The sequence below is a fragment of the Hemitrygon akajei genome, chromosome 8 (genome assembly GCF_048418815.1).
Source record: "Hemitrygon akajei chromosome 8, sHemAka1.3, whole genome shotgun sequence".
Classification (NCBI taxonomy): Eukaryota; Metazoa; Chordata; class Chondrichthyes; order Myliobatiformes; family Dasyatidae; genus Hemitrygon; species Hemitrygon akajei.
The window spans coordinates 143216121-143230512 of NC_133131.1; the positions used below are offsets into that span (position 1 = coordinate 143216121).

Here is a 14392-nt window from a genome sequence, read left to right on the forward strand (position 1 = left end):
GTAATTTCTAAGGTAGGGACATGTTCGACACGACTTTGTGGGCCGAAGGGCCTGTATTGTGCTGTAGGTTTTCTATGTTTCTACGTTCCTAAACTTCAAGGCAGTATGAAGGCCACTGGTACTGAAGCAATTTAGAGAAATTATTCCAGAGTTGGAGGACCTTAATTACTTGGATCTACTAGGGTCACACTCATTGGGACAGTGGAAGATCTGATAGAGGTATTAAAATCATAAGGAAAAAAGTCTTTTTGTTATGAACGTGTATTTAGAATTCAGTGTACAGAGGTGAAGACAGATTAAATTGTGGCAGATTAAACTGAATGGACTGCACCTGTATTGCAATTTTTCTGTGATCCCATGATACAGATTATTGATTCCACTTATGCCCTAGGCTTTGCTTCTGGTGCTATTTGTACATAAATTCCACCATATTTTCCTCCCTCTATGTTTGGGGTAAATTAACTTCTATAGGAAGCAGGACCCATATGCTCATGACTAGGCTTTTCAGACCATTGAACATACTTCCCCATTTTGCTAATATAATCAAAAGATAGTTGAACAGGTACATGGACAGGGAAGGTATGAAGAGATATAGGTCATATCCAGCTTGGCCAGTATGGATCAATTGGACCAAAGGGCCTATCTTTGTGCAGCAAGACTCTGTGACTCCATTACTCTATATTGCATGGTAATCAGGAAAATAGCCTGTCTTTACCACCAAAAAACTCACGCATTCTATTTGCAAAAATGTCTGGGGTTTGCTAATGAAAAGAACTAGTTCAAAACAGCAGAATGAACCTCAAAAAATGAAATGTTAATATCTATATTACATTTTTCCAATCAACTAATTCTCTGCTCAGTGCTTGAGAAGACGATTCCCTAATAAAAAGGGCATTGGAACTGAACAATAGCATGTGAGGCTTACAGTTTGCAGTCATCTGGAATTTTTGCATCAGAAAATAAAAGAACGCAAGGCTTCAGTTGTGCCTGCCATGGTGAAAATTAAACTGTGCTTTCTGGAAACCTCCTACCTACCAAATTGGTGGCGTTTGTTCTATTAGCACCATTGTGTTACCAGTCCTCTCCACAAAAACAATTTGCACAAAGGCACACACTTACTGGCTCTAATAGCAGGTTTCCAACAGAGGGAGGCTGTCTAATAAAATGAGATTGAGGCATCACACAGCTCTAAATGAATGGAACACTATTGAAAAGATTTACGGCTTGGAGAAACGTGGTACTGCATTGTTGAAGAAGGGAATGTTAAAACAAGTACATTTATCAGTTGAATCACTGAAGCCAGATTGAGTTTTTTTACATTCAGATAATATGGAAAACCAGTGCAATAAATTGATCTGAATACTTTCATACTCTTATGTGGAGCTGGTTGAGGGTCTTAATCATTTTCATTCTAAACAAAACTAGATTAGGGGATCCTTTTACTTGGCTGTGATTACACTTAGCATTCAAGAAGTTATAATATTGAGCCAGAATGGGAAAACGGTGCAGAGATAAGATTTGTGACAAACACTCCTTTTAAAGCAGACAGGGGCAGCAGCTCATTGTGAAGTGCATTCCTCTGAGCCTTCTACCATTACTGTGTCAATGTTTACTTTTTACCCTCAGCTCACCTATGGACCCTTTTCCAGACCTTTGGAAAAAAACGTTCCAACTGGGCTGGATCAAATTACTGGCTGCATTCCATGGTGTGGGTTAGAAACGTGAGCACCACACACTGTGAAAGGTGCTGAAAGAGGAGTTAGCGTAAATTATACAAAACAGGAAGGAAACACAGGCAAACTCATAGCCTGCAGTGGACAGTATAACGCAACACTGCCTGTGATGTGATGTGTCTTGGCCCTGGATACCTCACCTATATTACACACTAAGCTATATCCAAGCAGTGTTTGGCTTTGTGATATTACAAGATGCTCTTAAGTGAAGCACTGTTTTAGGTGATAGAACTAGAGCTCTGAAAATATGAAGGTCCAATTGGTTTCTGAGCTATCTCAGGACTAAGTTTGAGACCTGAGTCTGGATGATGTTCGGAAATAGTTGGGGATGTTGTAATGATTTATAGAAGAAAATTGAAAAAAAAAATGCCTTTATAATTTAATAGTTGGAAATGGTCATCAGGGATAATGGATTTCCATATTAAACTGCAGCTGTCTACAATATTTCTGGTGTTGATCAGTAAACAATTACTTTAGCCCCATTTGCTCCTTCACCCTTCACCATTGCAATTTTTCTGCGAGATTACGGGTGATAATGCTAACACTAGCTCAGCAAATTGTGTGGTAGACAAATAGAGACTTGTTCATTTGCTTTTCACTGAGCAGTTATAAAAAAAAATCACTCTTTTCCTTTCAGTAGCGAGAGGTGAAGCTGTCTCATCACTTTAAGTCAATGTAAAAATGTACCCCAGCTCCTACTGAGGCTCAAGGAGATCTGTTAAATCATGTCCCTGCTCTTAACGTGCTGCCCTGAAATCCCTTGAGGCTTTCCCCGTCAATGTAACTGATGTAATAGCCACACAGATAGGAGGTGACATTCTCAGCCTCCCAACTCAGTTCACCTCTGGGCACATTTGCTTGGTTCCCTGGTGGCAGGCAGTCTGCCTGAAGAACGCTGTCCGACTGAGCTGTCCACAGTTCCTCATGGACTAGTGGTTCCTTTCAGATGAAGAACTCACAGCTATTTGTCGTACTCTTCCCCTGTCAAAATGATCTAAAGGCCTGATCGTAGCGCAAAGAGTTGTACATTATGTTTGTTTTGAAAAACAAGATCTTACTGGCATGAGCTGTCGCAAAGGCATTGACTGTACTTCTGGCTTAACGCTAGCTGGTTCACATATGCTGCTGGAGTTGGTGGAGGCTCACCACCACCATCTCCAAGGGCAATTGGGGATGGCCAATAAATGCTGACCTTGCCAGCACTGCCCTCAAGCCATCAAATGCAGGAAAGAAGATCTGCGTGCTGACAGCCTGTGAGGTGAGCACAACACAAAGGAAACCTGACAGCTTTGAGTGTATCTTGATCTTTTTTAAATTTAGTGGAATAAAATCACAGACGTGTATTCTGTTGGAGAAACTATTTGCTGCATGCAAAAGTTACTTAAATATCTTTAAGAAATGCCAACTGTGCACATAAATAGAAGTATTGAAATTCATAGTGGCTTTGCTATCAACCTCAGCTTCTGTGAAGTGCAATTCTTTTTTTAATTCCTCCTTTACCTCTCACTCTCTTGCCCAATTTTGCAATATCAGGCAATAAGAATTAATATATTTTTTGGCCATTGTGGATATATCAGACCCAATACTACAGACAGCTTTATACTGATAAGTGATAAGTAAACAAAAAACTAGGAGCTTACTAGTTGGATATGTTTGTGAATCATTTAATTAAAATTACTTTCAGTATTAAACATTATGGATTTTCAGTTTCTTTGTAAAGTAAGTCACATTTCATAGAGCGAATATGACTTAAAGTCCGCACATTTCATGGATTTAAGTGTGTCAATTGGTAGTTTGCTGGGAGTCTAACATTCTACAATTTGATAGAGAAGATCTATTTCCATGGAATAAGAAGTGAAGATTTAGTTTTCCATAATTTTTCTGCTAGAAACCTGATTTTGAATGAGTGAAAGCCACACATAATGATTTATTAGTCAGTTTGAGACTCCACCAGGAGTTAACTGTAACTATGGTGACGGGAATGTCATTACTCCATCACAATAGTATCATAGGTCTGCTGCGCCTTCCAATAATGGATCTATGAAACTAAGTCAACAACCTGGCCTTGCAAATATTGAACGACCTATCAAATATTGAAAGACCTAGGTAGAGTGGACTCAGGGCAGATGCTTCCTATAGTGGGGAAATCTAGGACCAGAAGGAACAGCCCTTTGGATGTCCAATGGACGTCCCTTTGGAAAAGAGATGAGGAGGAACTTCTTTAGTCAGAGGGTAGTGAATCCATGGAATTCATTTCCACAGATGGCTGTGGAGGCCATCTCGCTGGGTATTTAAAGCTGAGGTTGAAGAGTTCTTGACTAGTAAGGGTATCAGAAGTTACTGGAGAAGGCAGAAGAATGGAGTTGAGAGGGATAATAAATCAGCCATGATGGAATGGTGGAGCAGAATCAATGGGCTGAATGGCCTACTCCTATTCTTAATGTCTTATGTTTTATGGTCTTGCAGTGATTGCGTTCCTGAGGTCAAGCTAAAGTTCATTGTAAGGCTAAAGAAAGAGAACATTTCTCACCTGTTGACCTATGCTGCATCTCCCCTTGCCAGTCCTCGATACTGACAGGGAGTGGCCATTTCTGAAGTAATCGAATCTATACTCAGATCAGGGGTGAATTTGCGCAGAGTACTCCTGTTTTAATCTTTGCCAAACATCAATGGACACCTCATTTAATCATGTTTAACGGGCTTCCATCAAATGTGAAGCTCAAAAGCGTTTCACCTGCCAAACTCTGGGACCTAAACAGTTAAGATCAAAACCTCCTTCAGCCCTGAGTACATTTTTAAGGACTGTCATTTCTACCTCTGACATTTTTCTACCATTAACTTACGAACATTTAAGAGCATGCTAAACTGTTTCTATTAACTGCAGTAACTTGTCTACAGACACTACATACCTGGGAAAAGTAACTCGGGTAACGTTGGTTCCTCTGTACTTACAGCGGTATGCCCACCTGTAAAACAGTTATAAGATCTCAAATCAGATGTACAGCGTGCAAACGGTTCTTGTAGTCAAACTATGCAGCGATCCACTGCCTCTATGCAGAATCTCTTTCTCTGTGGATGTGGGTTCCAGATCACTATATCCATAACGAAGAAAGGGGTTGAAGGTTATTCTGTTAGTAAATGTTAAAAGATAATTGTGGAATGAATTCTGAGCTCTTGGACATTTCATTTAATTAGCAGTGAAGAATACAATACCTCCAATGGATCAGAGGAACTTAGTCTTTATTTCTGCACATGAGCTAAGATGTGGGGGCTGCTGCCAGGGGAGGGAAGGAGTGACTGGGAGGTTAACACGCATAAAATGCTGGGGGAGCTCAGCAGGTCAGGCAGCATCTATGGAAAGGAATAAAGAGCCGACATTTTGGGTTGAGACACTTCATCAGGACTGGAAAGGAAGGGGGTAGAAGTTGAAATGAGATGGGGAAGCATACGGAGTGCAAGCTGGTAGGTGATAGGTGAACCAGGTGAGGGGGATGTAGGTAGGTGGGGAGTGAGGGATGAAGTGAGAAGCCGGGAGGTGCTAGGTGGAAAAGGTAAAGGGCTGAAGAGGAATGAATCTCACTGGAGAGGGGAATGGACCATGGGAGGAAGGAGAGGAGGAGGGGTCAAAGGGGAAAGTTATAGGGAGGTGAAGGGAAGAGATAAGGGGGAGCCAGAATGCGGAATGGAAGAAGGAAGGGCCAACCGCCATTAAACTTTACAAGAAGAAGAAGAGGAGGAAAGGGAGAAGAGGAAAATGATCAGATCTAGAGAAATTGATGTTCACGTTGTCAGGGTGGAGGCTACCCGGACAGAATATGAGGTTTTGCTCCTCTAGCTTGAGAGTGGTGCCATCTTGTCAGTAGAAGAGGCCATGCACTGGTAGGCTGTCTTTCACAAAACAAAACCACTGTTTCGGAAACTGCTAGTGGCCTTAATTGACTAACTGAATTAGAAAAAAAGAAATATAGCCAAAAAGGGATGGCTTTAAAACTCTTATCATTTACTTATTTTCCTACCTAATTTAAGGCACAGAAACAATAGTTCCAATATTTTGTGTGCACGCATAACAACAATCTTGTAACTCCTGGTAAAGAATGCCACAGGGCTATTTGGACACGATGTACAGGGACCATTTCTCCGAGACTACAACCTTCCTTTGAATTGGCAGTGATCTATTTGAAGAATTTTGAACCAATCCCTTTACTTCTACAAAGAACTGGTAACAGATTTATAAAGGTCTGACCCTTCTTTTGTCCATCTGTGACTTGCTAAAATAAATCCGTACAAAAGCAATATTTATTAAAAGTGCAATTGCTGTGCAAACAGCTACAGATCACGGCTGTGTAAAGCTGAAGCAACGCCGCCTTAAGCTGCTTCTACTGCTCGCTCTGGCAGCCGTGCAATGCCGCTGTCGGCCGCCGACAGCCCCACGGGCCAAGTGATACCTTCAAAACCACTGCACTAAAAAATAAATCTCTCTCGTTCTCTGCCATGCTGCATTTCACAGACGAGCAGAGATTCCTACCCCACAGCAGGGAAACTGCAAAACATGCAAACAATTGTCAAATTATCGACAGACCAGGCTGCAGACCCCAAGCTATGACTGGAGGGGAACAATGCAGTACCAGCTAGTGTTCCTACTATCATCCAAACCCCACCCTCTTCTAACACTCTGCCTGCGATGACAGTCATAACAAAACACACAGTTTGGAATTGATGCGGTATATTTTAGGGTCATAAAACGAGAACAGATTGACATTAGAGTAACAAAGGTAAATCAGAGGGGATGGTCTCACAGGGTTGACGCTAGTGATTGCTGGAAGCACAAAGTAGAAAATTAATAGAGACGTGACACTTTTGTCAGGGTTAATTAAATACTGTGCTCCAGACTGATTGAACGATGTCACCAGGCCGTGTTACTTCTTTAGGCTCATTTTGTAAAACCTATTTTATAGAAAACAAAGGTCTCCATGTCAAATGCAGGATTTGACATCGGCAGTTAGATGAAAGGGCTGGGGGAAAAAAAAACATATTTTTGCCTTTCTTGCTAATGCTAAACACAAGGTAGAGACCTGGCAGCTGCTCGTGCTCACATACGCACATTCATTTTTGTGGACGTCATGACCACAACGGACAAAGTAGTCTGTCTCTGTCATCAGTTTCTGTGATTGTATGAAGCAGCAGTGAGTTTAGCACCCATGTCCTTCTCCCATGAAACTCTCAGGCTCATTTGGATTGCATGCTTTGACTACACGTTAACATGACTGCAAAAACTGTGTTGCCCATAAGACTATGACAAGTGATTCAGTTTCAGTTTAATGCTGTGTATTTTTTATTCCAAGGCAGCGTTGCAGTGCCCAGTAAGGAATAATGAACACCATAACATTAGTCCCAATTAGCTGAAGGAAGGTGTTGATAGTGGCGGATTTGTAAGGATAAGCTGCACATATTGGATGATAGATGACTTGCTTTAGTGATTCTTGGCTCATTAGCAATATAGCATAAAGGAAATGAATGTGGAAGGTTAGTGATGGTGTTAGGAGGATGATTTAAGCACCTGTAAAGTCGAAGGCATCACCTGTTCCACTGTGGCAGTTTCCAAGCTCGTCGTCACACTCATCTGTGTCCATTGTTGGAGTAACCGTTGGGACTGCAATTGAAAGATCAATGTATTAAGGACCTGCAGAACTCTCATGCATTTTAATACGTAATTAAAAACTATTAGGCACATTCAACACAGCTTCTTCTCCCCTCCCCACCCCCCCCCCAACTGATTCTCCTCGTTTAAGTGGAAACGATCTGCACGTGAGTCTTCAGGGTGAATACAGACAAGCTAGTAGATGAGAAGTCAGGCATCACCACACATCATGGCAAAATGCTCACGCGCTCTTTGTGATAGCACTCTTCAACAAGGATTGGTGCTGTCAAGCAGGGACAAGAACCATGGTATGCATCCTGTTGGAGGAGACCTACAACCACAATGCCCCTGATCACTCAGCACTCCCACAAACTGGCTGTGAGTTTATGCCTCACCTTAGAGACTTAAGGATAAGCCATAGGCTGGCATTCTGGTGTGGTACTGGACTGTCATCTTCCAGTGAGATATCACAGCAAAATGATCTCAAAGTTCCTCACTAACTTGTGTTGCAGGGAAGCAGAGACATCCACGCCAAAATTTAATTGGCAAAATATCATGTTACCTATTCAATATATACTTCTGGAGTGGGGAAGCTTGCTGTGTGTCTCATGAAACTATTCCCATCATCTGAAGAACTATCGAGGACCCATGGACATGGAATAAGTGTAATTGGTAAAAGGTCCAACAATAGGAAGAGAAGCAAAAAAATCTCTTGCGGAGTGAGTAATTAGAGGTGAGACTGCACCAAGTTCATTGCACAGGTTCACAGGTTCATTTCAGACCCAACAAGCTGAAGAGTTCATGTTTCATTCTGCGATTCCTTAAAGCACCTTGCTGCTGGTTAGTTAACTCACTGGATCAGAAATCAAATCAAAAATCATCCTGATCTGCATGGGTCACTGGTTAACTCATCCACATTCATGGAGCCTGTCAATTACTTTTACTCAAAAAGGCTGTTATTTGGGTTAAAATCAAGTCTTTGGTAAATGCTCTATGTCCTTTTGGAGTCAAGGCCCTCATTATATTCCTGAATATATGGATGTCATTGGTGAGGATCAAGAAAGCAGCATTGGAAAACACTTCACACTTGAGCAGCTGCGTTGCACAAAGATGTTCTGGGGTATAAGACTGTTCAGTCTGACAGACAGTTTTGATCGCTAGGAGTTAAATTGAACTTAGCTTTTGAAATGTCAAAAATACACCAGCATGATTTAGTAGATTTTAAAGATCTAGGTGGAACAAATCATATAGTAAAGAGTTAGAGTGAGTGCACTGCAATCATACTGTTACTTGATTGTTTAATCTGTTCATAATTGCCAATGTTAATATGCTCATTAAATGGGCCAATGAACTGTGCTTGGGCGACAGTTACACTACTTCCCCAGTAGAACATGTTGCTACTAAAACTCTCTGACTCTGTCTCACTCGAATAGGTCTCCAAAGGAAAGAATCCTCCAGAGGCCTGAATTATACAATTATTTCAGTGATGCGAAACTCAGTGTGGTGGGCATAGATACTGAGGGCCCAGCTCACGCAGGGGTGTGTTCTGATATCAACTTGGGTTAAAAGTATGAAAAATAATGGTAAATAATCTGTAGGTTTAACAGCTACAATAACTGTGTTGAGCCATAAATATTGGTGGCTGCTCCAGTCTATCAAAACACAGATCGAAAGGATACAGGCATTCAGCGGCTGACCTATTTTATTGTGTTAAAATAAGAAGGCAGGAAGTATTGACAGCTAGAATAACAGTACCTGATCTTTTTTTTTTGTCTCAATTATTACAAGCTGGAGAAGTAATCTGAATACTCGAAGAGCTCGTATTTAATTTTGGTCTCATTGAAGTTGAATTTAAGATCAGCACTGGGAGTTGAACTTTTAAATGTCACTAAATGTTACCATGTTCGCACATTATTTCAAACTAGATTAGTAAGGCAAAATTAGGTAACTGAATGCCACAAGGACAAAACATCAGAATTCCTCTTCTGCCTGCCCCACTCTGCAACGGAGAGCACTGAAATTCATTTAGCATTGTCTTTATATAATCTAGATAGTAAATGTGTTGGTAAATACTTAGACAGATATTTTTGTTGCAATGAAGCAGCCTAACCCCAAAACTGGATTCAGATAAGTGACAAGCAGTTACACACGTGTCAGCAACAGCACTGCACACGTGAGTGTACACATTAACCAAACTTTTCAACATGTTGATTAAGGAATTGAAGAAGGCACCTTACAATCCTGCTTTCAAAGCCAGTTAGGGAACAAAGACCAGATTCCATGCCTCATAAATGAAAAATAAATATAAGCACTCTTCTTCATCAACTTATGCTTCAATCTGCTTTAATGGAAATATTATTTAAATACATTTTGCAATCATATTACTTAAATAATGAATTTTCAAGGAAATGTATATAGTTTGGTCAGATCAATTGTGAAATACAATCTACTAAGGGGTACCTCTTTTAGGTAGAACAATCACAACTTGATGGTACAGTGCAATTTTAATGGGGGAGTTATACTGTAGTTGACCTCAATGCCTCAGCTCCTCTGCCTCCCACCTTTGTTGCCCAACTGCAGTGCAGTGGGATCTTTCAATACCCATGAGAAAGGACAAAATATGGGTTTACCAACTGATTTGACAAATGGTACATTCCTACATTGCAACAGCCCTTCAGAACCGCATTGTCAGCCCAGCCTGAAGCTGCAATGCGAGCTAAGTAACCACTTGCTAAATAAATGCTGACATTATTGAAAAGGTTATAAATATTCAATTACAACGATGAGGAGAAGATCAAAGAAAGACTTTCTAATTCAGAAAAGCTTAAGTCTAAGCGACACACACAAACTGCTGGTGGAACGCAGCAGGCCAGGCAGCATCTATAGGAAGCAGTACAGTCGATGTTTCAGGCCGAGACCCTTCGTCAGGACTAACTGAAAGGAAAGATAGCAAGAGATTTGAAAGTGGAGGGGGGGGGGGGGGGATGTGAAATGATAGGAGAAGACCGGAGGGGATGGGGTGAAGCTAAGAGCTGGAAAGGTGATTGGCAAAAGTGATACAGAGCTGGAGAAGGGAAAGGATCATGGGACGGGAGGCCTAGGGAGAAAAAAGGGGGAGGGGAGCACCAGAGGGAGATGGAGAACAGGCAGAGTGATGGGCAGAGAGAGATCAAAAAGGGGACGGGGAAAAATAAATAAATCAGGGATGGGGTCAGAAGGGGAGGAGGGGCATTAATGGAAGTTAGAGAAGTCAGTGTTCATGCCATCAGGTTGGAGGCTACCCAGACGGTATATAAAGTGTTGTTCCTCCAACCCGTTCCATGATCCTTTCCTTTCTCCAGCTCTGTAACCCTTTTGCCAATCACCTTTCCAGCTCTTGGCTTCATCCCACTCCCTCCGGTCTTCTCCTATCATTTCGCATTTCCCCCTCCTACTTTCAAATCTCTTACTATCTTTCCCTTCAGTTAGTCCTAACGAAGGGTCTCGGCCCGAAACGTCGACTGTACTTCTTCCTATAGATGCTGCCTGGCCTGCTGCGTTCCACCAGCATTTTGTGTGTGTTGCTTGAATTTCCAGCATCTGCAGATTTCCTCTTGTAGCTTAAGTCTAAGATTTAATCTTCTGATTGGTGAAGTGAAAGAAGAAAATGCAAAATCATAGTCTTTACCAGGCAAATCTGGACAAGTTCGGGAAGTTACAATTATTGGAAGCACACATAGGTGTGCTCTCATTATTACACTGTATTGGTGTGGACACGTTCATAAGTACACAATATCTCTTTTCAGTAGACCATAGGATGAGAGATAGCGGTGAGTATGTGAACACCTCTAAGAATGAAGAAGTGGCCTCCTACAGAGGAGTGCAGCACCAATACATCTACCCTGATCATTTTAAATATAAGCATCTAACATCAGATTTGGAGAGCATCACATTATCACTCAACAACAGGGAAGAGGAACACAAAATAGATATAAATATTGCTATTTCTCTTGATGGGTAAATTCAATTTGTGAGTCACAAAGACTTTTCTGTGGTTAAACACATCAGCAGCAAGGAGTCTAATGGTATGAGATCACATTCCTATTTTAATGGGGGCATTAACCTGCTTAGTTCAAACCCATTATTGTTAAAATAGTGTTAAAAGAATTGCATGCCTTTTTATGTTAAATGAAATTTTATCCCATCACGCACAAGTAGTAGGGGTAAAATGTTCATTTGCTCTCAGGAAATAGATATTTTTACATTGGTTTTAACTGGATCATGTGCTGTACTGCATTGTAAATTATTATAGTTTTAAAAGTCACAGACATTTTGTAACTAAGCCAGACGTTGGTTTTCAAATATCCTCTAGTCTATTTATAAGGTTATATGGCTGCTCGTATAGCAATGTTGTAACCACTGAGATACATGTCGTCTGCACTAACTGAAGGAACACTTACACTGGTGAATGAAGAAGACAGATTGCAAAGCTTCAGCTCTTGCTGACACTCAAAAAATAGTCAATGAAGATTTAACAGCAAGTGGAAGCTTTGATCTCAGTTATTTTGTCTTTTTTCAATCTTCCACCTCCCTTCCAGGGCTATTACTACATTTGTTAGATACAGTACTCCAATCAGTGAAGACATAGATCATTTTAAAACATACAGTACCTTCGATTTCACATCCCAACAATTCCATGCGTAGTCCCAACCCAGCAGGCGTTGCTCGCTCAGGGTAGACACGAATGTATCTTGTGAAAAGTCGTTCAAACTTCCGAATTTCTGGCGTATCATAGTTGGTATTTCCTTCAAATATCTAGACAATATGGAAAAAATAGTCAGATGTTAGTTGAATCCATTAACAGAAATGCACACCAGAGGAAAAAATAGACTCATTCCTTAAACTAAGTTTAATTAGTGTATCCATAATATGCAATCGATTTTCACAGCCCAGTGACATTTGTAATTATAAAATTGATCCTGAAAATTCAAAATTTGACAGTAGAATCCTAACTGGAATTATGTACAATAAGTCTAGGAATGTATATTAATTCAGTAGAACTATTTGAAAGTTTTCATGGGTATTACCCAATAATAATAAATAATAAATCATTATCCAAAAGTAAATTCAAGAATGTGTTTCACCATGAAGACAGGTCATACATCCAACAGCTTTTCTTATTAAACAACTATGCTCTGTGCCAATTTACTATTCAAAAAAAGGGGGATAAACGTACCAATTTCCATCTCAACCAATGGCAACTTACTGTGATTTAAGAAACTATCACAAAAATTTTACCACAAGAAATTAAACACCAGTCAATTGAAACAAAAACAAAATGTCATATCTACCTAAAATATTCTGCCTCCAAAATTCATTTCATTTAAGTCAAGTGAAGGTAGTATATGGCCCATTTATTGCTGGCAACAAGTGATGGATCTCCATAAAGACTTGCTCCTAAATCACCAGTACCATGGAATCACACCAACTAGTGGAAAAAAAGGTTTAGACTTTGTACGGAGTGACCTCAGAGGAGGACCGGTTATTAAGAATGTTTAAATGATATTTATATGTTTGTCTTGCAATCATTCTTTTTCTGCTCTGAGTTGCATTCTCAGGCTGCTAACACCATTGGATTGTCCATAGGTCATTATTGGACAGTTTTTAGGCTGTGCTGGGTTATAAGGTAAAATTAGCTAAATTTGTTTAACAAGCAGAGCACTAGCATCATGTGAATATTATCCAAATTAACTGGCAAGTTGGTGAAGCTGTGGGATCCATTGTCACAGAGGGCTGTGGTGGCCCATTTATCGGGTATTATTTAAAGCAGAGGTTGACAGGTTCTTTATTTGTATGGGTGTCAAAGATTACAGGGAGAACGCAGGAGAATGGGGTTGAGAGGGGTAATAAATCAGCCATGATGGAATGACAGAGCAGACTCGATGGGCTGGATGAACTAATTCTGCTCCTATGTCTATGGTCTCACTTACATTAAAGTGCTCAGCAAACCTTCACTTGTTTACAGCCCGGTAATGCAAATTGTATTTAGCTGCTACAGACTCTGCAAATGCACAACACAACCACGATGAAAGTATTTTGGAGGCTGCCCACCAAACACACATTATCCAGATATTCTTCTATGAAGAGGATCTTTGCATTCTGATTGACTTGCAGCTTTCGTGTTTGTCACACAAAGATTCCCAAGAAACACGTGTGCATTTTTTAGTGCATTCCATGTAAACAAAATGCCAGCTCTGTATGGTATCAATACTTGGCTGCAAGGAACTCTGAGATAATACATTCTGACCGGGTGGAGAGAATAGAAATCGTTTATTTGTTTAATGTGGAAATGGGCATCTAGTTACACATTACAGAGGTGACACCAGGCTCCCGGCAGGTGCTGCTTAGGTGCTTGTGGCACTTGAGACATTCATTCTAGTGACAGCACAATGGCAAGGGCTGAACGCAGAGGTCCTGCTTCCATTTCAAACAGAAATATTCACAACTAAAGCTGTGATCACAGTCTACTTGCCTTCGGTTTAGAGCTGCCAGGATTTGTTACCAACTTCCAGTCTGATCCATTTGTGCTGTACCCAAGTTTGAACTTCCGCATATATACTTTATTATCCCTTTGCTTCACACCCTGAATGATCAGGCTCCGCACCTCCTTCTCCATTCCCAGGTCTATCTGTATCCATTCATTACTGTAAGGCCGATGGATCTGTTGTAATCCCCAGCCTTGACGACTGGTGAGAAGACGAGCATGTTCAGGACCCCAATAACGGTCCATGGAGGATGAGGCTGTGATCTGGTTATCAGTGATGAGTCCAGATACCATTCCTAGCATTCCAGAACAGGGGTAATCTACAGGTCAACAAGTTAATGGCCATTAGTGAAGAATGAGGTAATGCTTTTTTAAAATGAAGATGTACTTACAGTGATAAGGAGAACAATCTACTGGTAGCACTGTGGAATGAAAAATCTGAACAAAACAAAAACAATACTGTTGAATTAAAGCAAGGCACAGCCCCAATGGTAAATA

General features: G+C 40.7%; 1 protein-coding gene across 14 annotated transcripts in view; it reads right to left on the minus strand.

The window, feature by feature from the left end:
* Positions 1 to 14392, minus strand: part of nrp1a (neuropilin 1a) — a 187781-nt gene that overhangs the window by 29896 nt on the left and 143493 nt on the right. For 8 of the 14 annotated variants that reach the window (XM_073054804.1, XM_073054803.1, XM_073054806.1 and 5 more), the window contains exons 10-13: positions 13883 to 14214; positions 12021 to 12165; positions 7291 to 7383; positions 4643 to 4699 (exon numbers count right to left, since the gene is read on the minus strand). In XM_073054804.1, the coding sequence (XP_072910905.1) occupies positions 4643 to 4699; positions 7291 to 7383; positions 12021 to 12165; positions 13883 to 14214 (627 nt within the window). Of the gene's footprint in view, positions 1 to 4641; positions 4700 to 7290; positions 7384 to 12020; positions 12166 to 13882; positions 14215 to 14392 lie in introns of all 14 variants that reach the window. The other 6 variants (XM_073054805.1, XM_073054808.1, XM_073054812.1 and 3 more) reach the window with 3 other exon arrangements.